We start from the raw sequence: 24,672 nt of genomic DNA, 5'->3' as shown, positions 1-24,672 counted from the left end.
GGGAGGGGGAAGGGTAAGCTGGGACAAAGTGAGAGAGGGGCATAGGCTTATATACACACTACCAAATGTAAAATAGCTAGTGGGAAGCAGCCGCATAGCACAGGGAGATCAGCTCGGTGCTCTGTGACCACCTAGAGGGGTGGGATAGGGAGTGTGGGAGGGAGATGCAAGAGGGAGGGGATATGGGGATATATGTATACGTATAGCTGATTCACTTTGTTATACAGTAGCAACTAACACAACAATGTAAAGCAATTATACTCCAATAAAGATGTTAAAAAAAATAAAATAAAATTAGAGGTTTAACTAAGCAATTCCATAGTAAAAAAAAAAACAAAAAAAAAAACTTTGAGTCAGATGTGCGACCTGGGGCCAAAGACTTCAGTCAGCCTCTGGATTGTACTGTCTGTCACCTGTGAAATGGTGATAGTTCCTACCTCATAGGTTTCTTGTGAGAATTAAATAAGATGGTGTATATTAAAGCCCTTTATGAACAATAAGCTTTTTTACATGTAGAAATATTGTTGTTGGTAAGAATCAATTTTATATGCCTGTTATTAGAGAATTTATTCATTTTCTTCCCTCCCTGCCTTTCTCTTTCCCTTCTTCCCTTCTTCCTCCCTTTCTTCTTAACAAACATTTTTAAAGCACAAGGCCCTGTGCTAGGCACTGAGAATACAGTGATGTATTAGAGGCAAGCTTCGCCTTCACAGAGCTCGCTTGTTTTGGTTGGTGGAACGAAACACTTAAGTTGAATATTACAATAGAATTGGATGCTGGGCTACCATGTGCAGTTTTGCAGGTGGTGCCTTACCCAAAAGCTCGTGGTTAGGCGGCCAGTAGTGAGGGCTGTGACCGCACTAAGGAAGGGATATCTTGTTCTAATTTGCCGAAGATGTTATAAGGGCTGGAAGTGGCCTTGACATACACTAAAAGGAAGTACAGGGCATCCTAGAATCCAAAGAATGAGTCTTTAACGCTGTTACTGATGGTATGAAAAAGGGCTTTGAAAGGATATATGCAGTTAGGAGAAAAACATATCCAACTTATGTAATAATTTCATATTTGCAAAACCAAAAGCATTCTATTTTTTTCTATACTAAAGGAGCATGTGAGAGTTCTATGTTTTAAAAAACGTTTCAGGGGCTTCCCTGGTGGCACAGTGGTTGAGAGTCTGCCTGCCAATGCAGGGGACACGGGTTCGAGCCCTGGTCTGGGAAGATCTCACATGCCGCGGAGCAACTAGGCCCATGAGCCACAGCTATTGAGCCTGCGCGTCTGGAGCCTGTGCTCCGCAACAAGAGAGGCCGCGATAGTGAGAGGCCCACGCACCGCTATGAAGACTGGCCCCCGCTCGCCGCAACTAGAGAAAGCCCTCGCACAGAAACGAAGACCCAACACAGCCAAAAATAAATAAATAAATTAATTAATTTAAAAAAAAATAAAAAAGGATTCCCCAAAGCCCTATTAAAAAAAAAAAAAGTTTCAAATAAATAAATAAATAAATAAATAAATAAAGTTTCAACCACCACCAGCTTAGAAAATTACAGCTGCAAAACTAGGAGGAACCTTGGAGGTCAGTTCCAAAGATTCCATTTTCTTGAGAAAAGCGGGACCCAGAGAGGACATGTGACAGACCCCAAGGCATTAGGTGACCCTGTGGCAGAGCTGGGCCTTCTACGCAGGTTTCCCTACTTTCAGTCCTGGTGAGCTTCCTTCTGAGGAGCCCTCAGATACAACATCTTCCTTGTATCCACGAGGTGCTCACGGAAGGAATATTATCTTGATTATTTGGGATGAGGAATTGTTGGGATGAAGAAATCTTAGAAAAGGCAAGCAGCTTGCTCGAGGCTTCTCTGAGCCAGGACCAGAGGCCACGTGTGACACCCAGCCCCGTGCACCCTGCAGAGTGTTGGCCTTACCTGCATAGCTCATGAAGTTGTTGTAAGGAGTGTTGAAGAAGCTGTTAAAGCCACAGGTGTCGTTCCCTGGCCCCGGGTCACCGCAGAACTTGTGTTTTGGGGCTGGGTTGGTGTCACTGCAGAGGTCTCCGGTCTCAAAGGAAGGCTCTGTCTCCATGCAGGGGTCACTGCAAGACTGGATTTCTGAGATGCCTCGGAAGATGTGATAGAGGCCCAGGCTGTGCCCGATCTCATGGATCATGGTGTGGGTGTGCCCAGGAATGCCATAGAAAGATGGATTCAAGACAATGCCACCTGCAAGGGGAAAGCCAGAGCATTAGGCAAACTAGGCATTCTGCTTCCTGATGCGGGGATCCCCAAACCAATCAAGAGTCAGTGGGGTACCGCCCAAAGTAACCACAGGCTTCTCCACCCTATGACTCCACTGCTGAGAGCTGTTACGACTTGCGGTGTTAATCACTGATTGAGTAGGAAGGAGTCTCAAAAGTCATTTTGTGCACTCCCTTCACTTTTCAGTTGAAAACACCGATGCCTAAAAAAGTGAGGCAACTTAACCAAGGGAATTTCAAACTACTTAGAAGAAGTGGCATAATTAGAATTCAAGGACTCTGATTTCTGGGCTGGCCAACATTTCAGCTGCAAGTTCTTAGGAAGCGTGGCATGCCCTGGTTCACAAACACTCTACGCGCATTTGCTTCAATGAAGCCCTCATGGCCAGACACCTCGGTTCCGGTTCTCATTTTGCCTTCACTAACTCTGTGAAGTTGAGCAAGTCAACTGCCATCTCTGAATCCCATTTCTGCAGCTCTGTACCCTTTGAGAGTGAATATTCATAACGTCCAGCACCATGGCGTGCTCACCATTACAACACTGGTCAAAATAGCCACTGTTTCTTGAGCATTCATTATGTATCCTCAGGCCCTGTGCTCAGTGTTTTAACGTGTATAATCACACTGAATCATCTCACAACCCAGTAAGAGCGGCACTGACTCACAGAGAGGTGAAGTAACTGGCCCATGATCGAATTAGTAACTGGGGAGCTGGAATTTGAACCCGAGATCCTTGGGTTCCAAAGCCAGGGGTCTTAATCTGAGTTCTACTGCTAATGTTCACCACAGGGTCCAGAATATGGCATCTCATTAAATGTATGTTGAGTATTTGCTGAATGCCGACCCAATTAAAGATGGTTTACGAGGCCAAAGTAATCACACGTAGGCAGCCAACACAGCACCTGACACACAGCAAGTGCCTTACTTGCTGTCTAACCACTTGCTACTCCAGGTGTAGCTCAAGAACAAGCAGCGTGACCTGGAGGGTGACTAAAGATGCAGCCCCTTAGGCCCCACCCCAGACCTACAGAATCAGAATAAGTATTTTAACAACAGCCCCAGAGGACTTGCCTGTGCGCTCTAGTTTGAGAAGCAATAATCTACCCCACGTCTTAAAAGATTGAGCTTTGCTCCACTTGGGCAGATAGATGGACCAGATGTCAGGAAAATCAATGGATAGCATGGCTCTATGTTCATTTTTAGGCACTGGAGAAATACATACAGGCTGGCAGAGAGATATTTCAACTGGAAAATCCAAGTGTGGGGAATTTCCTGGCGGTCCAGCGTTTAAGACTCGGTGCTTTCCTTGCTGGGGGCGCAGGTTCGATCCCTGTTCGGGGAACTGAGATCTCACAAGCCACGCGGAGTGGCCAAAGAAAAAAGAAGGAAATCCAAGTGTGTTTAAGGGAAGGTTAAGATGCAAGTCTGAGCAACCTGCAAGCAGTGACTGTGCGCAGAGCAGGATCTTACGAAAGAGTGGAGAGGAGCCAGGGCCTTGCTGATTTGTGCTGGCAAGCCTGGAGCAGGCATGGGGGTAGTTTTATCTTGGACTGAGCTGCTGGGAGGGTAAGCCTGCTCAGCCATGGGGCTCACGGAGTCTATTAATTCTGAACTGCTCAGAGCCTTCCAGCACAAAGATAAAGATGTATGAGAGGATGTGTGGGGCTGTGTGCACGCGCGTGTGTATGTGAGAAGGGGCAGGCAGAGGCGGGGAGGAAGAGAAACTGAGACAGGAAATCTCTCTCAATTATTTTCTGTCAATCATAATATGAAACATAATCGCCTTCCCACCCAAGGCTTTTTCCAGGGATCATGGCATAACAGCAGGAAAAGAGGGTGAAAAAATATATATATATATGGTTTTAATAAATTGGGTTTGATTGGGCCTACTGCAGAGGAATTGCTTATGATCGAGATGTCTCAGGATGGGGAGGTGGCAGCCTGGAGGCCAGCTGGAGTTAGCCTGACATGGATTGCAATCTTCACTCTGTCTCGCACTGGCTGTGTCATCTTGGGAAAGTGACTTTGCATCTCTGGCGTGCTCTAAAATAAACAGCTACGATAGATAGCGCCAATGATTCTCTGTCTTTCTATGAAGCTTTAACATTGAGGTAAATGGGGAATGGGAGGCTGGCAGGACCCCGGAGGTATTTCCAGGGATAATGACAGGATTGCAGACTTAACGTCCAGCCTGGCTCTGTCTGGTTCACCTCATCCCCTCCCAACTCTCCCCTTTTCACAGGGTGACAGCACAGAGCCTGAGTCCTGTTCCACTGCTTCTCTTAAAAGGTGAAATAGCTTGAGGCTGACATCATCCTGAAATACTATAACATGCTATGGATTTATAGCCTTCTGTATTCCTGGTCCTGAGCCAGTGTCTGAAATTCACAGTATTATCAGGAGTATTTTTCTCTAATTTTAGAAGCCTGCTGTTCAACCCTTCTAAAACTCTGATCATGACCCTTTTGGTTGATTTTCCAAGAGGACGGAATTTCAGCACTGAGAAGGGTCCTTGGAGACCCTCTACGTCTAACCTATTCCTTTAAAAACTGAAGAAATTGAGACCTGGAGAAGGAAAGGGTCTTGCCTAAGGCCATCCTGTTAAGTCACAGCTAAGAACAACCATGTATTTTGGCCCTGGACCAGCAAGATTCCCATACACCATGTTAGGCATGTGACATAAGCTAATCAGCTTCAGCTTGCCTAAGCTGCACACTCTCTTTTGCCCGCCCCTGTCTGTCTAGGTCTGCCTGTCTGTCTGTCTATCCAGCCATCACCTATCTCAGGGTTTCTCAACAACAGCACTACTGGTATTTGGGGCTGGATAATTCTTTACTGTGGGTATTGGAGGAGATATAGCGGCATCGCTGGCCTCTACCCACTAGATGCCAGTAGCATTCCCCCATTTGTAACATCCAAAATTTTCTCTAGACATTGTCAAATGTCTCCTAGGGCATAAAAATCCACCCAGTCAGAACCGCTAGATATTTATTTTTGTTTCTATCTATTTACACAACCATACATATGTGTGTGTGCACACACACAGACACACAAACTGGTTTCGCTCTCTTAAAAACAACTAGGAAAAGATAGTGGTCTGGAGGGAACTAAGTCTAGAGTTTGACTCAACACAACTTTATTGTTTGAAGTTGCAGAGTCCCTTATCTCCAAGATATTGTGGATTTAGAGCAGCTACTGGACTCTGGCTGTATCACCAGGAGACCAGACAGGCCCGAGGAAAGATCCAGCACCATCACTCTGCTGAGCCCTAACATTCTCAGATGAAGGTACTCACTGAGTCATCACTATTCACTGGTGTAAATAATAGGAACATTCTAACAAGGGGAAAATAGCCAAATAAACTGCAGTGCTCTCACTCAATGGAACATTATGTGGCTATTAAAAAATATCTTGTCTTTAGAGAACTGGACATAACCTAGAGAGATGCTTTCCTCTTGTGATGTTAAATGAAAAAAAGTTGGGTGGGAAGTAATTTTGAAGACTGTTGCAACATGGGAAAATGTAGATAGCATAATATTAAGTGAAAAAAAGAATATTAAGTGAAAAAGAACACATGCATGTATGCTATGATTTCAAATATGCACAAGTTGAAAAATGCATGTCTACCTATAGACGTGTATTGGAAGAGAGCATGGAAAAATTAAAATTAAAGAACAACGTTTGCTTACAGGGCCTGGTTCAGAAACCATTGTCATTTCTGACTTTTGGTGACTGGTTTGTGTAAACGTATGTCTTGTTTATGGATGTGCATAATTTGAATGTAAGAAGAGTTCCTGGTGGTGTTGGTGGGTGGAATATGGAGGAACAGCGAGTTCTTACAAACTCTCTCTTGCCTCTTTGGCATCTTTCAAGTCAACCCATCACTGGCTGGGCCAGCACAATGTGGTTACTAGGTAGAGAAGATATTTGCATGAACTAAGAGGCAGGGGGTAAAAGGAGAAAGCAATAGATGAAGAGAGTTGGAAATTTAAATTCCAGTTGTGGTTCTGCCGCTGATTTGTTTGTGACCTTGGATAAGTCCCATTCCCTCTCTAGATCTTAAGTTTCTCCATTGGTAGAACAGGATTAATAACATTGTGATATTTCTCAAAGCATCACTTGATGGGTGAAAGATGAGGAATGCTAAAGAGTTTTGAAAAATTAACAAGTGATAAGTAAGTAGGTTGTTCACCATCATGACTACCATGGTCCCCATCATCACCATCCTCACTACTAAACGTATTCCTGTACTAATCCAATTTCTTCCTGAAGAAGTTTCTAATTCTCACCTAAATGCATTAGGGCCTCCTTGTCCCACGGCCAAGTTGCTACTCCTGCCAATTCCTCCTCCGAGGAGTTTGCAAAGAAGATATTGAGGTGTGTTGATCCATCCAGTCTAAGAATGTTCTTCAGCTCATTAACATCCAAGTATGCTCTGTAAGAGAAAAAGAACCTTGGCTGTCATCACCGTCCAAAAAAAGGTAGTATTCAAATAACAGGTCCTCCCAAATTAATTGAGTCATGATTGTGCCAGGCACCTGGCTAAGCATTTTATAAACATCGCCTCACTGACTGCCTCCAACAATCTTCTATGGTAAGTGAGATAATCCCATTTTACAGGTAAAAAAATTAAGTCCTTGTGAGTTTAAGAAACTTGGGGCTTCCCTGGTGGCGCAGTGGTTGAGAATCCGCCTGCCAATGCAGGGGACACGGGTTCGAGCCCTGGTCTGGGAAGATCCCACATGCCGCGGAGCAACTGGGCCCGTGAGCCACAACTACTGAGCCTGCGCGTCTGGAGCCTGTGCTCCGCAACAAGAGAGGCCGCGATAGTGAAAGGCCCGCGCACCGCGATGAAGAGTGGCCCCCGCTCGCCACAACTAGAGAAAGCCCTCGCACAAAAACGAAGACCCAACACAGCCAAAAATAACTAACTAAATAAATAAATTAAAAAAAAAAAAAAGAAACTTGAAGATTGCTCAGCTTATAAACAATAGCAGAGTTCAGTTTAAAACCTAGATTTATCTAAAGTCAACACCTGTGCCCCTAAGGACTCTGCTGTATGGACTGATGGTAGGGCAACATAATATGGATATAGATTGAGAACAGACCATGGAAGAGATAACATGTACTCTAGCCTTGGCGTCTTCCCTATGTCATTCATTCACTATGGACCTCGGACCATGTATTTGGCAAATACGAAGCTGTACTAGGAGGCCTACTTTGCATCTCTACTCAAATCTTGCAAGGAGGTGTTATTACTCTGTTCTCAAGATAAGCAACATGTGGTCCAAAGTGATTAAACAGGTTGCCCAAAGTTGCAGAACTGGGTTTCAAGGCCAATTCTGTCTAGCTTGGAAACTTATGCTCTTTAGACTGGGGCATTATGTGCCTCCCATAGATGATTCTGCATTCTGTAAGCCTCTATTTCTTTGTCCATAAAATAGGCTAAGGGATATGGTATTTGGGGTAGCTGCCATTGTAGATATTTAGAATATAGACTGACATGTTTGGAAATTAAATTAATTCCCCACGCTACGATCATCAGCTCTTTAATACACCAAACAAACATATGCTGGAGAGAGAAAGAAATGGCCTTTGGAAAGAGACTGGCATATCGTAGGTGCACAATAAATAAGAACGCTTCCCTTGTGGAGTATGATTCTCCCATCAGAATAGGAATGATAAAGCTTTGGGTCAGTCACAGGCATATTATTCTTATTATTTAACCTCTTTATTGGAGTATAATTGCTTTACAATGGTGTGTTAGTTTCTGCTGTATAACAAAGTGAATCAGCTATACGTATACGTATATCCCCATGTCTCCTCCCTCTTGCGTCTCCCTCCCACACTCCCTATCCCACCCCTCTAGGTGGACACAAAGCACCGAGCTGATCTCCCTGTGTTATGCGGCTGCTTCCCACTAGCTATCTATTTTACATTTGGTAGTGTGTATATGTCCACGCCCCTCTCTCACTTTGTCCCAGATTACCCTTCCCCCTCCCCGTGTCCTCAAGTCCATTCTCTACGTCTGCGTCTTTATTCCTGTCCTGCCCCTAGGTTCTTCAGAACCATTTTTTTCTTTTTTCTTTTTTTAGATTCCATATACATGTGTTAGCACACGGTATTTGTTTTTCTGTTTCTGACTTACTTCACTGTGTATGACAGACTCTAGGTCCATCCACCTCACTACAAAGAACTCAGTTTCGTTTCTTTTTTATGGCTGAGTAATATTCCATTGTATATATGTGCCACATCTTCTTTATCCATTCATCTGTCCATGGACACTTAGGTTGCTTCCATGTCCTGGCTATTGTTAAATAGAGTTGCAGTGAACACTGTGGTACATGACTCTTTTTGAATTATGGTTTTCTCAGGGTATATGCCCAGTAGTGGGATTGCTGGGTCGTATGGTAGTTCTATTTTTAGTTTTTTAAGGAACCTCCATACTGTTCTCCATAGTGGCTGTGTCAATTTACATTCCCACCAACAGTGCAAGAGGGTCCACACCCTCTCCAGCATTTATTGTTTGTAGATTTTTTGATGACGGCCATTCTAACTGGTGTGAGGTGATACCTCACTGTAGTTTTGATTTGCATTTCTCCAATGATTAGTGATGTTGAGCATCCTTTCATGTGTTTGTTGGCAATCTGTATATCTTCTTTGGAGAAATGTCTATTTAGGTCTTCTGCTCATTTTTGGATTGGGTTGTTTGTTTTTTTAATATTGAGCTGCATGAGCTGCTTGTACATTTTGGAGATTAATCCTTTGTCAGTTGCTTCATTTGCAAATATTTTCTCCCATTCTGAGGGTTGTCTTTTCATCTTGTTTATGTTTTCCTTTGCTGTGCAAAAGCTTTTAAGTTTCATTAGGTCCCATTTGTTTATTTTTGTTTTTATTTCCATTTCTCTAGGAGGTGGGTCAAAAAGGATCTTGCTGTGATTTATGTCATAGAGTGTTCTGCCTAGGTTTTCCTCTAAGAGTTTTATAGTGTCTGGCCTTACATTTACGTCTTTAATCCATTTGGAGTTTATTTTTGTGTATGGTGTTAGGGAGTGTTCTAATTTCATTCTTTTACACGTAGCTGTCCAGTTTTCCCAGCACGACTTATTGAAGAGGCTGCCTTTTCTCCATTGCATATTCTTGGAGGCATATTATTTAATGGATCGTTTTCTAAATAGAGAGAGGGATCTTGCTCACCCTCATGCTTCTTTCAGCCCCATTTTATGTCTGCCATCCTCTATCTTAGGGACCCTTGTGAACAGCTGGTAAGCATTTCTTGAGTAAAGTTGGAAATGCATCAATGAATAAAAACATACATAAATAAGCAAGCAGGCAGCCTGATGTAGTAGGTGAGATAAAGTCTCTGAATAATGATATTTAACGTTTGTTGGGCCCTTTCATGTGGTCTGACTTTACATGGATTATCATCTTAATCTTCTCAATAACAGCGAGGTAGGTGGTATTATTATCCCCATTTTCCAGAGGAGGAAAAAGAGGCTTACAGAGCCTTCGTACCTCGCTCAGGTCACACAGCTAGTTGGAAGAGTTTCCCTTTCTCCCAGTGTGGTTTCTCACGGGGGTTTGGTGCAGAGCCTGGCCAGTAGAAAACTAATGATGCTGCCCTTCTCTTTCCTTCCTGGAATCACAGAAGGGGATCCCACATGCGAAAGAGTAAAGTCAGAGATCCCCAGCAGGGCCTGCAAGACCCCGTTTCCCCCTTTAGCTTCTTCTCTCTCTGTTCCCTCTCTTGAATTTCCCACTGTGTGTTGTCAGCACCCCCCGCCAGCCCCCCAAGATGCAGTGCCTTTATCCTCAGTGCCTTTACTCATGCTGTTCCCTCTGTCAGGGACTTTGCTCCCATTTTATCCCCTGATGAACAAATCCGAAGTCCATTCTGGTACCACTCCTCCAGGAAGACTTCCCTGAGTCCCATCTCACCTCCACCCCCTTTACCATCTCTGTACTCATCTACCTCCTATGAGTACTTGCTCTCACACCATTCCAAATACTCTACCTGTCTGTACCTACCACTGTTTGTGGCTCCCAGGGGGCAGGGAATGTGCCTAATTCATCTCTGTTTACCCAGTTCTCTGCACAGGGCTTGACACTGGGCAAGCGCTCAGGAGACGTTGATGGAGCTGAATTTACATTGGGAAAGAGAAAATCTGAAATATTTAGGTCCCAGTCTCAGCTTCAGCACTTCCTTCCTATGAGGCCTCAGTTTCCTTATCAATATACTGGGATTAATAACGGCTGCCCGGTGCTTCCCAGGGCATTTCTATGGGTCGCAAACCTACACCTCTACTCCGACGGGAACAGGATATGTCTGAGACCTACAGCGCCCTCCTGGCCACCCATGGGATCAACAGCCCATGATAGTCAGGTGACCGTAACTTTTGCAGCTTTTCCCAAACAGGTGAGCATGAGTTGGAGACACAAGCAAGGCCTAGAAACGGCACATCTGTGTATAGGTTGAGCTGACTAGTAATTCCAAGGACAGCCACAGAAGCTCAAATACTGATCCGAAATTTTGCTGCTATACCTCCTCTCCCCAGAGATCCCAACTTCAGCTTCTTAGACTAGAAGCCTCATAACGAGTTTGAATGAGTTTTCTGATCCGAGTGGGGATGAGGAATGACAAAGACAGCATGCAGTAGGCTCCTGCTGTGTGCCAGCCCCTGTGCTAGCTACACCTGTTGTCCCATCTCTTTGCAGTATTTGAAGTCACGTAGCAGAGTGAGTAAGATGGCTCATTCTCAAGCCAGAGTCCTGGGTTTGAATCCAGCTCTTCCACTGGATGTTTGGGTCACCTTGGGCTATTGACTTAACTTCCTGCACCCCAGTTTCTTTATACACAAAACGAGGATGATAATAGTATCTACCTCCTAGAGTTGTTCTGAGGATTTAGGATGTTAATAAAGAAAGTGTAAAGGGCTTAGAATAATACCTGGCACGTAGAAACCCTCGGGAAATGTTTAGCAATTCCTATTATTTATCCCCATCTTGCAGATGAAGGAACAGGGGTTCAGAGATCACATAAATACAGACAAGGCCAAGTCCAAATCTAGATGTGTCCAATTCTTCCCTCAACCTCACCCTCAAGTCCAAGCTCACTCAGGGCCACTGTGAAAGGAAACAATGCGTGGGAGGAGAATGAAAACACAGAGAAGCCAAGATTTTCCTGGATCGGCCCTTTCCACATTATTTATTATTTTCTAATTGATTTGTCCATTTCCATCAAGCGTTCTCTCAGGCAGAGAACACAAATGCTATTAGAGAAAGTCACCTCTTCACCCCTTTGCTCCAGGCTGAGAAAGCTTCAGGAGAGGAAGAGAGGGGTGGGGCAGGGGCAGGGAGATGTTTTAATTGGTTGTTTATTCTCATGTAATTGCAGAAACCAATCTTTTCAGGGGGTGGTATTCATCCTGGCCCAGGGCAGAGATGTGGGATATTGAGGCCTCTCCCTTGCTTGTATGTGGGTGTTTTTTTTTTTTTTTTTTCCTTCACACTTTGAGAAGCCCCCATTTCCCAAAAGAGGGACCACTCAGGCCCCTGACCCCACTGGCCCCTCTCCTCTCCGGCTCTTTTTTAGGGGGGGACCCACACAAAGGAAAACGGCTCTGTGGCCAAAAGATTTCCTTCTGCTGGCTGAGGCCTTCCCACCAGTTCAGAGCCAAGCTGGGTGTCTCCCAAAAGTATCAGGGGAAAATCCTAGGGACACGAATCCATGTATTTACCTTCCTCCCCCATCTCTTTAAGGTTTGTTTATTCCCTCTGTTGATGGATGGAGGAGAAAGCAGAGAAGGTCAAAGTGAGAAGGATCATTAGAGTTTAGGGAGATGGGTTGATAAGAGGAGGAAAAGGGTTTGCTCAGGGCCACTTGCTTTCCATTTTGCCACTGAGGGGAGGTTGGTCCCCTGTGTATACTATAAATTGGTGAAATTTCTTTAAAAAAAAAAAAAAACTATCCCCCCCCCCCCAAATCAATCCAAATCCAAAACTCTGTGTCTTTATTAATTTATGCGCAGGTACTACTCAGTTGGACAGACAGACAGACCTAGATCCATGGGCAAGTTGCCCTGCCTCTCTGAGTCTCAGCGAACTCATGGGGATACCAGAGGGATGAAACGAGCACCAGCCTGGCACAAAGTCCCCTCCATATTCTGGTCTCCTATTTCCTCCTACTGGGAAGAAACCTAAACTGACAGTCTGCCTTCCGGGTGGCTCTCCCCGTCTCGGCTTTCAGTGTCTCATCCCTACCACCCAATCTTCTTCTCCCTCCCACAAAGTCCAACTCAAGTTACTACGGTTTCCTCATCCCGAGAACCTCTGGTTTTCCCCAATCATGCCCATTCATGAAGCATGTCCATCAGTTTCTCTTCTCTGCCTTATGAGTGCTCTTCCTGAATCTCAGCCTTATAAAATCTTACCCTCCCTGCTAAGCTCAGCTTACATGTAATGTATACCATGTGTCCACTCGTGACCACCCTCCCCTGTAAAATGGGGCGATGATGTCCACCCTTCAGGGGTGTCAGGAGGACTAGAGGCAGTGCAGAAAAAGTTCCTCGCACAGTGTCTGGCACATTTGAAGACACTCATTGACTAGCCTAGGCTATTTTGATTGCATTATTATTATATTAATTACAATGAAAATTATTAGCAACACCAAAATCATCAATACCACTTCTAGCTGAAGATGACTTCTCCCTCCCCAGAGTCCCCTACTTTGGATTCCAGTACCTATCACCCTGCTCTGTGTTATCGTCACTGTCTTCTCCATCAGGCTGCGGTAAGCTTCAAGCAGGGAGAAGTCAAGTCTTTATCAGCTCTGTGTCTCCCCAAAACTTTCCTTCGAGAGATAGAGCTGGGGCTTCCCTGGTGGCGCAGTGGTTGAGAATCTGCCTGCCAATGCAGGGGACACGGGTTCGAGCCCTGGTCTGGGAAGATCCCACATGCCGTGGAGCAACTGGGCCCGTGAGCCACAACTACTGAGCCTGCGCGTCTGGAGCCCGTGCTCCGCAACAACAGAGGCCGCGATGGTGAGAGGCCTGCGCATCGCGATGAAGAGTGGCCCCTGCTCGCCGCAACTAGAGAAAGCCCTCGCACAGAAACGACGACCCAACACAGCCAAAAATAAATAAAAATAAATAAATTAAAATTAAAAAAAAAAAAAAAAGAGAGATAGAGCTACCTCTGGTTGACAGCTTTTGAGCACCTATCTCTCCTGTAAATTGCATAACTTCAAAACAGGATGAGGAAGCCCAGGACTCAAGCAAGTGAAGCGACTTCCCCAAGGTATCAAATAAGGGGTGTAGACCTCTCTTCACTAGCCTGTATGTGACAGCACCTTTGCACCCACTAATAAAGTCGCCTCTCCCTTCGGGGGGTGGGGGTGGGACATAGCTCCTTGCAAGGGGGCACAGCTTGGAGAGTTCGGCATGGGAAGGATTGTAGCATCCACCCTCCTCCTCAGCTGGACACCCTGTGCAGAACCTACATTGCCTGGATTTCTGGCCCATTCCCATGATGCTCAGCTGCCTAGTCTACAGCTCAGAGTTCCCATCTATTCAGTGAGCTTGTGAACTACCCGTGTTTTCTAAATCACCGTGTATAGAAGGCTAAATCCACAAGAAGCAGAGGCATATTTAAAGGAAAAGGGTTTCCAGGTCAGATGGCTTTGGACACGCTCTGTTAAACAAGGTTAAATACATATATTTTTTAATTGCAAGAATTTTCAGAGCCTTTAATATACGAAATGGGAATAAGACAGAGAGCGTATGAAGTATTCCCAAACATATCTGATCGTAATCCTTTCCCCCCGTCCCACCTCTGCCTTTGCCAAAAATCAAATAACAGCATAACCAATAGAGTTTGGGAAACGTTGGGCTAAGTTGGAAAGTCCCTCCTCACTTAGATCCTGTCCCCAACTGCCTGTCAAGAGAGGTGTCTTGGTGTCTCTTTTCTTCCTGCACAGCTCCTGTACCTGGCTCCTCCTGAGAAGGTTGTGGGTCCCCTGGAATGTCAGTTTCAGGGGGGCCCAGCCAAGGTGCCCAGACTTTACCCCTCTGCCAAAACTGCATTTCAAAGCCATGAGAGCAGTTCTGGAGGGAGATCAAAGCTCTCTCAACTCAACTGTCATTAGAATATTTTCTTTATGCATCTCACTCGCTGGTGAGTGCCAGCAACATATTTCCTAAATGCACTGGCCTGAGATGGTACAACTGTAATAATCTCAATGAGAGGGCTGTCAGGGCCTGTTTTATTGAATGAGAAGCAAAAGGGAACTACATTCAAAATGCAGAACAACAACAACAATCCCTCAAATGGAATCATGAAAGGCTCAAGTTTTTTCCAATTCTAGAAGCATAATACTCTGGCTCTCCCATTTTAAAGATGGTTGGTCAGAGGTACGGATTCCAGTGAGCCCAGATCAAGACTGACCAGCACCTATTTCTATTCCCACTCAGAGCAAACTGACTCCCCACTGCAGAAGTGATAGCTGAGATCTTTGAGCGGTGCCCTGCCGAAGTCCTGCTCCCTGGGCCCTTGATAGGTGCAGGTGGGTTATAGGGATAGTGTCAGCCATGTGCTGACGCCCTCAATTTGAGGAGGGTCTGCCTGAGCTGCTCCTAGCTGAGAACAGGCCATTTCCAAGCTAGAGGCTGCGGACAACTCTTTCAAGTTAAGGGAAAGGGCAGCAGAGTGCTACAGAAAAAGCCACATCTTTGTTTTTAAGGGAAATTTATTTAAATATGACAGTGTAACATTTAAATAGAATACCTTGGACCCTTATTCTCCTTGTAGCCCATGTAGAGAACAGTCTTACACAGTAAGACTCTCTGGTACTTTCATAATTACATGTTCTTGGATAGAATTCTAGATAGAAAGGTTCTGGACTTAAGTCTATTCTTCAATCAATGATATGAAAGCGGGGCATACGTATGTCAAAGTTGGTTACGCATATTTTTGTATTTACTATTTTCTTCTGGAATTACACACCAAGGCCTGTCTGACTGCCATCATCCTTGGCCTTACTTTTCTTTTGGAAAAAAGCCACATCTTAAGAGACAGGCAGACTAGGGTTCAAATCCTCCCTCTTCTACCAAGTGGCCCTGTGACCTTGGAGAAGGGACTCAATCTCTCTGAACCTCAATTTCCTCATCTGTAAATGGGGATGATCAAATTCAACCTAGAAAGTGGAATATAAAAATCCAAGGAGGGCTTCCCTGGTGGCGCAGTGGTTGAGAGACTGCCTGCTAATGCAGGGGACACAGGTTCGAGCCCTGGTCTGGGAAGATCCCACATGCCGCAGAGCGGCTGGGCCCGTGAGCCACAACTGCTGAGCCTGCGCGTCTGGAGCCTGTGCTCCACAACAAGAGAGGCCGCGACGGTGAGAGGCCCGCGCATCGCGATGAAGAGTGGCCCCCGCTTGCCACAACTGGAGAAAGCCCTCGCACAGAAACGAAGACCCAACACAGCCAAAATCAATCAATCAATCAATCAATCAAACATACGCATCTGATTCAAGATCCTCATTAAAAAAAAAAAAAAAAAAAAAAATCCAAGGAAGTAATACACAAGAAAGTCCCTAAAAGAGTGCCCAACTCATGAAAAGGCCCCAAGATGCACAATTCCATTTAGCTTGCCCATGGAGCTAGAGGAAACTGATCTTAGGTCCCACTGCTCACGGTGTCTCCCTCCCATCAGTGAACCCTGGTTCCCATCACTGGACCAGTGTGTTTATCTTCCTCATAGGCAGTTGCCCTGTTTCTACAACTCATAGAGAAAGTCCTGTAACACTGCCTAGTTCCAAATTCTGATTGCAGTCTGTCATTCCTAAGGAGGATCTCAGTTCCGTGAACCACTCCTCCACTTCCAGAACACACCAGACCATTTGAAAGTGATTATCAAATATAAAGATCAAAGCCACTCAAAGCAAGTCATTAAAGCAAGATAAACCTCAGAATGTTTATTGCATCCATATCCTTGTTCCAAATAACAAGATTTCTCCAAACTGTGACCAGTTCTAAAACCTGGATTTTGTACTTTTATCCCAAGGGCCCTAATGATCTGGACTTTATTCTCCTGCTTAGTTTCATTGTCAGAAATGCCTAACGCTGCCTCTCTTGTAAGAAGAGGCACAGGAAAAAAAAATTGCTTGGAGAGTTTACTAAATTCTCGGAATCCTGAATGATTGGTTTCAAAAATAACAGCTTTTATATGGAAGCTTGACATGCAATCTCAGAAAAATGTAACAGTACCAATGAAGGATCAACTGAAAAATTGACCATTCTTTCATTATTTTACTGAATAAGTCATTCTTTCATTACCTTTCCTCTACCCTCCCTCCCTGCCTGCCTGCCCGCTTTCATTCTTTCCTTCTTAACTTCCTTTCTCCTTGCATATTATTTATTTAGTCTTTTCCTCTTTCATTCTCCAATACTTATTGAGATTATATCATATACCATACTTTAAGCTAGAAACTGGGCATAAAATATGAATGAGAAACACTTTTCACTATCAAAGAGTTAGCAGTTTTATGAAGGAAGCAAGACAAATTATCAGATGATCACAACACAATCTGATAATACTAATAAAACCTGCCATTTGGGGGAGTTTACTATACACTGGCACTGTTGAAGTCCTTTTTTATATTATCTCTTTGAAGCTTTACAAAAACCTTATGTGTTAAGCATGAGTATCCTCAACTTGCAGGGGAAGAAACCAGGGCTCAGTGGGGTGACACCACTTTTCCAAGATCCTCCCTCTTACTCATAGATGTCAAATTCAGGATATGGTCCCCAGTCTGTTGAATCCCACAGACTATAACTATTAGTCTCTTACCTTCTCTTATGATATGTGTTACAACAGAGGGAGTGCTGAATGTGATGGAAGCACAGAGGAATGACACCTATCCACGTGAAGGGGGATAAGATATCATCGAGGTTTTCACAGGAAGAATAGACCCTGGACCAAGTGTAGGAAACAGGGAAAATGGCAAAAGCTCCAGAAAGCCAAGAGGCCTGAAAATGCATAAGAAGAGTGAGACACTACAAGTCTTCTGCTGTGGTTTCCAAGTTGGGAGCATGGGAGCAACTTCACAAGATGAGGCCGGAGGGGTCAGCGATGGCCATATCAGGAAGGACCTTGTATACCAGGTTATGGAAGATGGGCAACATCCTGAAAGCTTTAAGTAGACCCTGGCAGATTGTTATGGAAGAGAATAAAATGATCTGGTTCATTTTTTTCCAAAGAGCTTTCTGGAAGAATGTGGATGATGGACTAGAAGAGGGATAAAAGTAAAGGCATTGGCAGTGGCTTGCAGAAAAGGGGGTGGGTGGATATGAGAATATCTGAGAAGGAGAGGCATTTACGCACGAGGAACAATTTGATGTTCAGTGGGGGCGGGAGTGAGAGGAGGTGAAAGGATGGGTCTGGCTTCTGATGAGGTCTACTGGAATGTCTCTCCTTCATGATTCTCAGACTGTATACATCAACTCCACTCTCCCCACCCCTACCACTGCTGCCCTAAACTCTAGGCCCATCAGCTCTGTCACTCTGGGGCTGTGCCCTCTGCCATGTCACGTGGAAGGTCAAGGTCAACCCTTAGGAAAATCACTGGCCTGAAGCTCTCTGCACAATAGGATCATAAAGGAGATGGGGGTGGGGATCGAGAACCCTGAGGATTTGGACAGGAGGAGAGAAAGGTGCTGATTCAGAGAGGGAGCGTGGGCTAATGGAGAGGTCCTCAGATCTTTGGATCATCTTAAAAAATTGAGGTGAAAGTAGCAATTTCTAATTTTGACAAATAAGTAAAGCATTCAAAAGGTGAAACCCTCATATATGTGGACCCTCACGTAATAAAATAAAGGGTACTGAAGTAGGACTCTAAAGGAAAGAATAAAATAATCTCAGAGTAAAGGACACCAATTTAAAATGAATACTTTTCACTAGGAACTACTCAGCTCCTATTTTTTCATTTGTCTTTTGAAAATGGCTTTTAGAGACTTCTGGGGCAGAAGGCAAAGTGTCAGAACACCTGGTTCCTGGAAAGCTCAGCTCCACTCACTTGGTTAACATGACCCATCCTTCCGGACCCAGCTAGAAGCGACTCTGACCCCTAATGAGTCAAGTACCCATCCTCTCTTCCCTCAGCACCTTGGACTTCTCCACAGCAGCACTTATCCAACTAGCTACTTATTTACCTGCAGGAAATTCCAGGAGGGCAGAATCACACCTATCTTGTGAAATGCTCATGGTTGTACCCCCAGCACCTAGCATTGTGGCTGCACAGGGTAGACATGCCTGTGCACACGTGTGTGCACGCGCACATACACACACACACACACGCACGCACAAATGAACAGTCACTCTCCTAACATCTTTTCCTGGGGGCTCTACAACCTCTGCTTTGACAGCCCCAGGGACTCCAAGTTTACTTGTTTTCAGAGAAGCCATTAAACTTGAAGAATCCCCTGATAAGTAAGGAAGACCAACAGTCGAAGTGTGATGGCGTGTTCAAAAGTATCAGGACAGTAACGTGATAACTGCATGTCGAATTATTGCTTTCATAACAGAAGCATGCAGTTCCAGGGCCCTCAGCTATTTCTTTCCACCTCCTGGCTTTCTTCTTGGAAGATGAAAACCACAATTGATAAATAATACAACTGACCACACTAAGAAGAATATACACGGCTTGCTGACAGTCCTGTGGTTGGTCTTACACTTGATGTGCAGTTAAATAAAGACAAATCACCTCTATGTTGTAAGTTGCAGTAGCCACAGAGTTCTAGGTACAGGCATATCTCAGTAGACCGTGTAGTTTTCCTCTAAGTTTTAGCCATGTAAAACTTAAGTGATGTGAAGATTGACCCAACAATTTTATATTTGGGGAGGATAGAGCAAGAATTACAACCTTATCATCAATACGAGTCAATATGGCAACTTCTGGATTTCAGTCTGGGCCCATACAAATCACCTAGCCTTCAGCAAATCACAGAGGTAGCTAAAGTGAGAACTATACAGTTGTTATAAGAGATGTAGCTCTCTCTGGATGATCTCGAACAAGTCTAGTGACTGTCACAAATTTGGGTCTCTTGAGGGGTTAAAAAAGAGACAGCTCTCAAAGGGTCATGTGACAGTCAGAGGTCACATATAGGGAAATAACGCTGGACAGTAATGACACTGTATGTCAGGATGTCGAAAGTAGAATTAAATTCAAATTGATTTTTGGAAAGAGGATGCCACATTCAGGGCTTGAGGGAAAAGAAAATAGCAGACATGCAGACTGCCCAAGGTGGGGCTCTTTCCTTAGGCTACTGCTAGGACTTGAGTGACAGGAGTAGGATTTTTTTTCAACTGGTCACAGAGTAAAATTGTTCCTTCAGTGTTACTGCATACAGGTCGTACTCAATTAGATACAGGGGCTGGCAAACACTTTGAAGGCAGGGACCGTCTTATTGCCCTAATATGCCTCCAGCGTCAACGCATTTGTACCTTTTTCAATATTAAACCCCCGCCTTTTTTTACTCTAGCTCCAGTCCCACAAGCCTGGTACCAGAATTATAATGTCTGAGCAGGAACAGACCTCAGAACTCTTCTATCCCAATTCTCCCATTTTACAGATGCAGAATTTGAAGTCATAGAAGTGACTTACTCCATGCTGGCTAGGAAGTTACTGGAAGGATCTAGTCACTTCCTTCCTTGAGCCGTGCCAAGCCACAGGCAAACTCCCTCATGTCGCTTTTCCACCCTCTGTACGGTTCTGAGATACTCCAGGCTTTGGTGGAGTGGAAGTCACCATTGCCCTCGGTGGCTATAAACATAGTTCAGCAGTGAGAAGCCAAGCTCAAGGCTGAGAGCTGTGGCTGGCTGGCTGGCTGAGCTCAAAAAAGGCTGGAATCACAAACATCAGAAGCTCGAAACAGAGACACTAATCCCCTCACTCTCCACCCTCCACCACCAGACCAACAAAACGACCTAGAACCTGGAAAAGAGAGAGAAAGAGAAGCAGAGAGGGAAGGAGAAAGAAAACGCCCCTCCATAACAACGGGTAAACGGGAGCCTGTTCAAGGTCTGCAGACAAACCCGTGGGCAACACGCACGGCTGTCCACACAGTGGTTTTGTGTCCGCAGAAAGTGAGAGCGGAGGTGTGAGGGGTGCCCTCTTAGGAGGTGGAAAATCGGCCAGCGGTGAGTGTGAAGGTACCAGCCGGGCTGAAATCAATTTAGGGAAATGCGTTTCACGGAAACAAAAGGTACCGGTGTCTGTTCAACCCACCCTCACACCCGCAACCGCTTTGCTTCCTAACCTGGGAGGGCGTCTGACCGAGCGCTGAGGCTGTCATGAGCGGTCAGCGTCACCAGTGGATGCGGAAAGGAAAATGAGGGTGCTGACCGAGCCAAACCCAGAGTGGAAAAAAAGCCGGCTGCCTCCCTCTGAGGCCCTCGAAAGGGAACCACGCGCTCCATCCCTCTGTCCAGGGGACTGGGGGTGGAAACGCACCTCTAGGAAAGGCATGAGAGAGGGAGCAGCTCCAATCCTGGCATGTTGGGGGCCTCCCTGGGGTGTCCTGGAGAAAAGGTTCCCACTTTCACGTGTAAACTCTGAGATGGGTGTGCTGTGGCCAGGGTCCCAGGCGCTAGTGGAAAACGAGGCCCATCCTGCACTGCCCAGAGGGTCCTGAGCACGCTGTGGGCACCCGCCTGGCTTGCAGCTCCCTCCCCAGGACGCGTGCGCGTAAACTACTCAATGGGATCCTGGGACCCCGGACGGGCCTTTGCTTTTTGTTGGAAATGCATACGCTTCATGTGGCCTGCTGCTTATCTCTTCGGAAAATGAATACATTAGCATTTAGCATTTAGCATGGCTTTGGGAGGAAAGAAAATCTTTTAAAAATGGAACCTACAGGAGCCAAAATCAAAGGGCCCTTGGTAATACAGAGTGATTAGGTCATATCCAACTCCCACTCCGGCCTGGAGGGTCTAGCGAGGGGGCTCAGGATCTGAGAGGGGCTGGGAGTTTGGGGATGTGCATGTCAGAGGTCAGAAGATTTCCCAGAGACAGAAAATCCCCAAACAACCGTTGTTATTTCAGTGTTCACTAAATGCCAGGTGCTGTCCTAAAGGGTTGCCCGGGTGTAATTTCACTGCATCCTCTAAACCACCCAATGTTCCTTTCATTCCCGATTTTACAGAGGAGGCAACTGAGTCTCTGCTAAAGGAAGAGACTCACTCAAGGTCACAGAAATGTTAAGTGGCTTGATTCACATCCACTGTGTCTCTGAAACTTGTATTCTTATTTATTTGCTGGACTGCCTGATCCCCCTTTCTTCCCCGTAGATCACTGTCTTGGGCACCTCCATTAACCACAACTTTAGGGGCCACGAGCAGTTCTTCTCCTGCTCTCCATCACCCCTCTCATCTGCTCTCAAAGACCAAAGTCACACGTGCACAAGGGTCACAGATGGAACCTGTGAGTCAAGGTAGACTTTGTTCGGAAGGAAAGCAGGAGGGAAACCCAGACCGAATCAAAGAAAACGGGACAATGTGGACCAGGGGGCCTGGATAGGGTGTTTGTGTATCTACACTCAAGCACACATGTGGGTTGGACGTGGTCAGAAAATCCAGAAAACTTCAACCAAATCAGCATACCACCCGCTATGACCAATCCCAGCACTGCCTGGGATCGTTCCATGCTGCGGAAATGCATCCTCTAACACAGTTAGACATTTGGGGTGTTTTCAAAGTAAACTAGTGTGTAAGCTCAATGAGTCTGATGTAAGTTTATGTGGTCTTCATTTAAAAAGACCAATTCTGTGGCCAGTCCTTAAAAAAAAAAGTTAGCATTTTAAGAATGGAAGTAATCTGGGTAAATGCCCTCAGTGTTTGTATTGCAGTTTCAGCCAGACCTTCTTTATCAGCCTGCAGTCTCTGTAAAACCAAGCTGGCAGAGAGGAGCCCACGTGTGCATGCGAGCAGGGAGGGAAATTTCCCCAGCACCTACTATGTGCCAGGCACTGTCCCAGGTGTTTCACACACCACGGCTCCATTTAAATTTCATGACATGACACAGGATAGCTGTTCTCACCCAATTGTTACCGATGAGAAGTCAGCAACTGTTACTGAAAGACAGGCCAAGGTCAGACAAGGAACCAAGACCCAAACTCTGGTCAGTCTCCAACACCCATCATTTCTCCACCACACCAGGCCTGACTCCTGCTATTGCTTTAATGAACGTTAGTCACGTTAAATAAACTCAGATATTCTGATTATAAAATTCCAAGCAATTTCTCTTACATGATTACTGGAAAAGAATGAACAAAGTTACTGAAAAAATAACAATGCCTTCTTTCATCTGCGTGCTGGTTAACTCTTCCCAGAACTCTTTCTGGGATATTTTTTTTATGTGACCCTCAAGGCAACTGTGTGATCCTGGCGGTCAGATATTATTATCATTCCCTTTCAACAGATGTGGAAATGGAGGCTCAGGGAGATTAACAGATTTGCCCAAGACTGCACAGCTAAGAAGCTGCCAAGTCAGGGCTCGAATCTATTTCCCCTGAATTCTTCTTTCATTCTATATCAGTCTGACTGTGGGAGCTCTACAACCTGATGATCGAAAGGGAGCATCTACCTGCATGAAGTCCCAAGCAGACCCGCCTCTTTCTTATATCTTCCCTACAGCTTCCCACCTCAATTCCTCTGCTCTCACCTTGCTCTTTTCTATCACTCCAAAGCCTACGAACGCTGGAAACTTCTCCGCCAGAAAACCTTTCCTAATCTCTACAAACCATGGTGAACCTGCCTTTTCTCAGAGCTCACGTAAGCCTTATCATCTGTGTGGTTCATTTGGAACTGAATCATCTGCTCTCTTGCCATCTCTTGAATGACTGTAACAAAATGTAATTAAACCACAGCATACAAGTACCTCTAGGACACAAGATTATATCTTGGATCCCTAGGGCATTTATCACAGTACCTTGGATATCGAAGTGCCTTAACAAAATATGGATGATGAGTAAGAACATGACCATCCTAAATAGATTGTTTCCAAGTTTCAAGTTGCCGGCTAAGACATCAAGGCAATGGAGTGGGTTGAAATGCCTTGGGAGTAGGAGATGAGACCCCGGGGCCCCACTCTCTCTGTGAGGCGTGGGTCGGTGCTGCCCCTTTCGGGAGCTCACTCTCCGCCATCTACGGCAGGATGGGCTGAACCACTCCACTGCTCCTTTCGGTGGAGGGTCCCGGATTCCACGCAACCGTGCCAGATCTGGAGGGACCAGGGGAGAAGGAAGTATATGTTCCATGAGATCATTCCAGAAAAGAAGTGAGAGACCCCAACAGAGTTTCTCATTAGAAGGCAAATCATCTAATGGCTTCTGATAAGGGGCAGGGGAAGAGACTGAGAACTACCGAGGCCAGCAGAGGGGTCAAGGAGGCTGCCTCAAGGCGTATTCCAGCCCTTCCCAAAGATTCCAGCAATGCCAACTTGGGTCCCAAAAAAAAAAAAAAAAAATTAGCATGGCCCCAGGGGAATGCCCTTGCTACACTAAAAATAATAATAAGGAGAAGACAAAGAAAAGGTTTCCCTGTGAGCCATCAGGGTGTAAGGGAAGTCTCTTTTTTTCTATCTGTCCTACTCCATATGAACAGATGTTCAAGGACAAAGGTGAAGTTCACTTAACGGTGCCAGAGCTTGTGGTTTGGAGGGGTCCATGCAGGAACTTGGTGGGTGTTTTGCAACACCTTCCCACAGTGGGGTGTGTACAGCCCAAAGTGTCAGCTGCCCCTGGATTTCCTGAAACTGGGGATTTCTATTAATATCCAGGTATTCCTCTTCATTTATAAAAAGATGTGTGAAGTACACGCTCACTTGTCTGTAGACATTTCTAATGGCTGCAGATGAAGTTCTGCCTACCTGGCTCCTCTCCACTACTGTAGAGAATGGCCAAGATTCATTGGAATGTCTTTTTCTAACTGTCCAGTCTGATAAAAAGACCTGTACTCCGCCCCCAGACAGCTCCTCTTGGCTGAGACTGGGGGTCCTTCTTTCATACCAGTGACGGCAGTGGTGTGTTTATTCATCTGTCTTATCCACTAGATGGTGAGCTCCCATAGAGCAGGGACTAGGCTGGCACAAAAGGAACATTCAACCAATATTTACAGAGAAAAGAAAAGAAGAAAAAAAGGAAGAAAGGAAGGAGGGAGGGAAGGAAGAAAATAAGAAGGAAATGAAGGAAGGGAGAGAGGCTGGCTAGAGTTTTCCATGAGATAAATTGAACCCTTCTCTGCTTATGGTCTGGTCCCAGCCACACTGAATGACTCCTTATTCTCCAAGCCCCTCCTCATCCCATTCCGCCCCCTCCTCCTTGCTTAGGCCGCACCCTCTGCATGGACTGGCTTTCTCTGTGTTCTGGTCG

General features: G+C 45.4%; 1 protein-coding gene across 2 annotated transcripts in view; it reads right to left on the bottom strand.

Moving 5' to 3' along the window:
* PAPPA (pappalysin 1) overlaps nt 1–24,672 on the bottom strand; it is a 269,879-nt gene that overhangs the window by 206,690 nt on the left and 38,517 nt on the right. For both annotated transcript variants that reach the window (XM_057548545.1, XM_057548544.1), the window contains exons 3-4: nt 6,541–6,686; nt 1,923–2,216 (exon numbers count right to left, since the gene is read on the bottom strand). In XM_057548545.1, coding sequence (XP_057404528.1) covers nt 1,923–2,216; nt 6,541–6,686 — 440 coding nt within the window. The remainder of the gene's footprint in view (nt 1–1,922; nt 2,217–6,540; nt 6,687–24,672) is intronic.

Source organism: Balaenoptera acutorostrata, chromosome 6 (genome assembly GCF_949987535.1).
Source record: "Balaenoptera acutorostrata chromosome 6, mBalAcu1.1, whole genome shotgun sequence".
Classification (NCBI taxonomy): Eukaryota; Metazoa; Chordata; class Mammalia; order Artiodactyla; family Balaenopteridae; genus Balaenoptera; species Balaenoptera acutorostrata.
The sequence above is the reverse complement of the archived record's forward strand: the minus strand, read 5'-3'. Positions and strand labels throughout refer to the sequence as shown.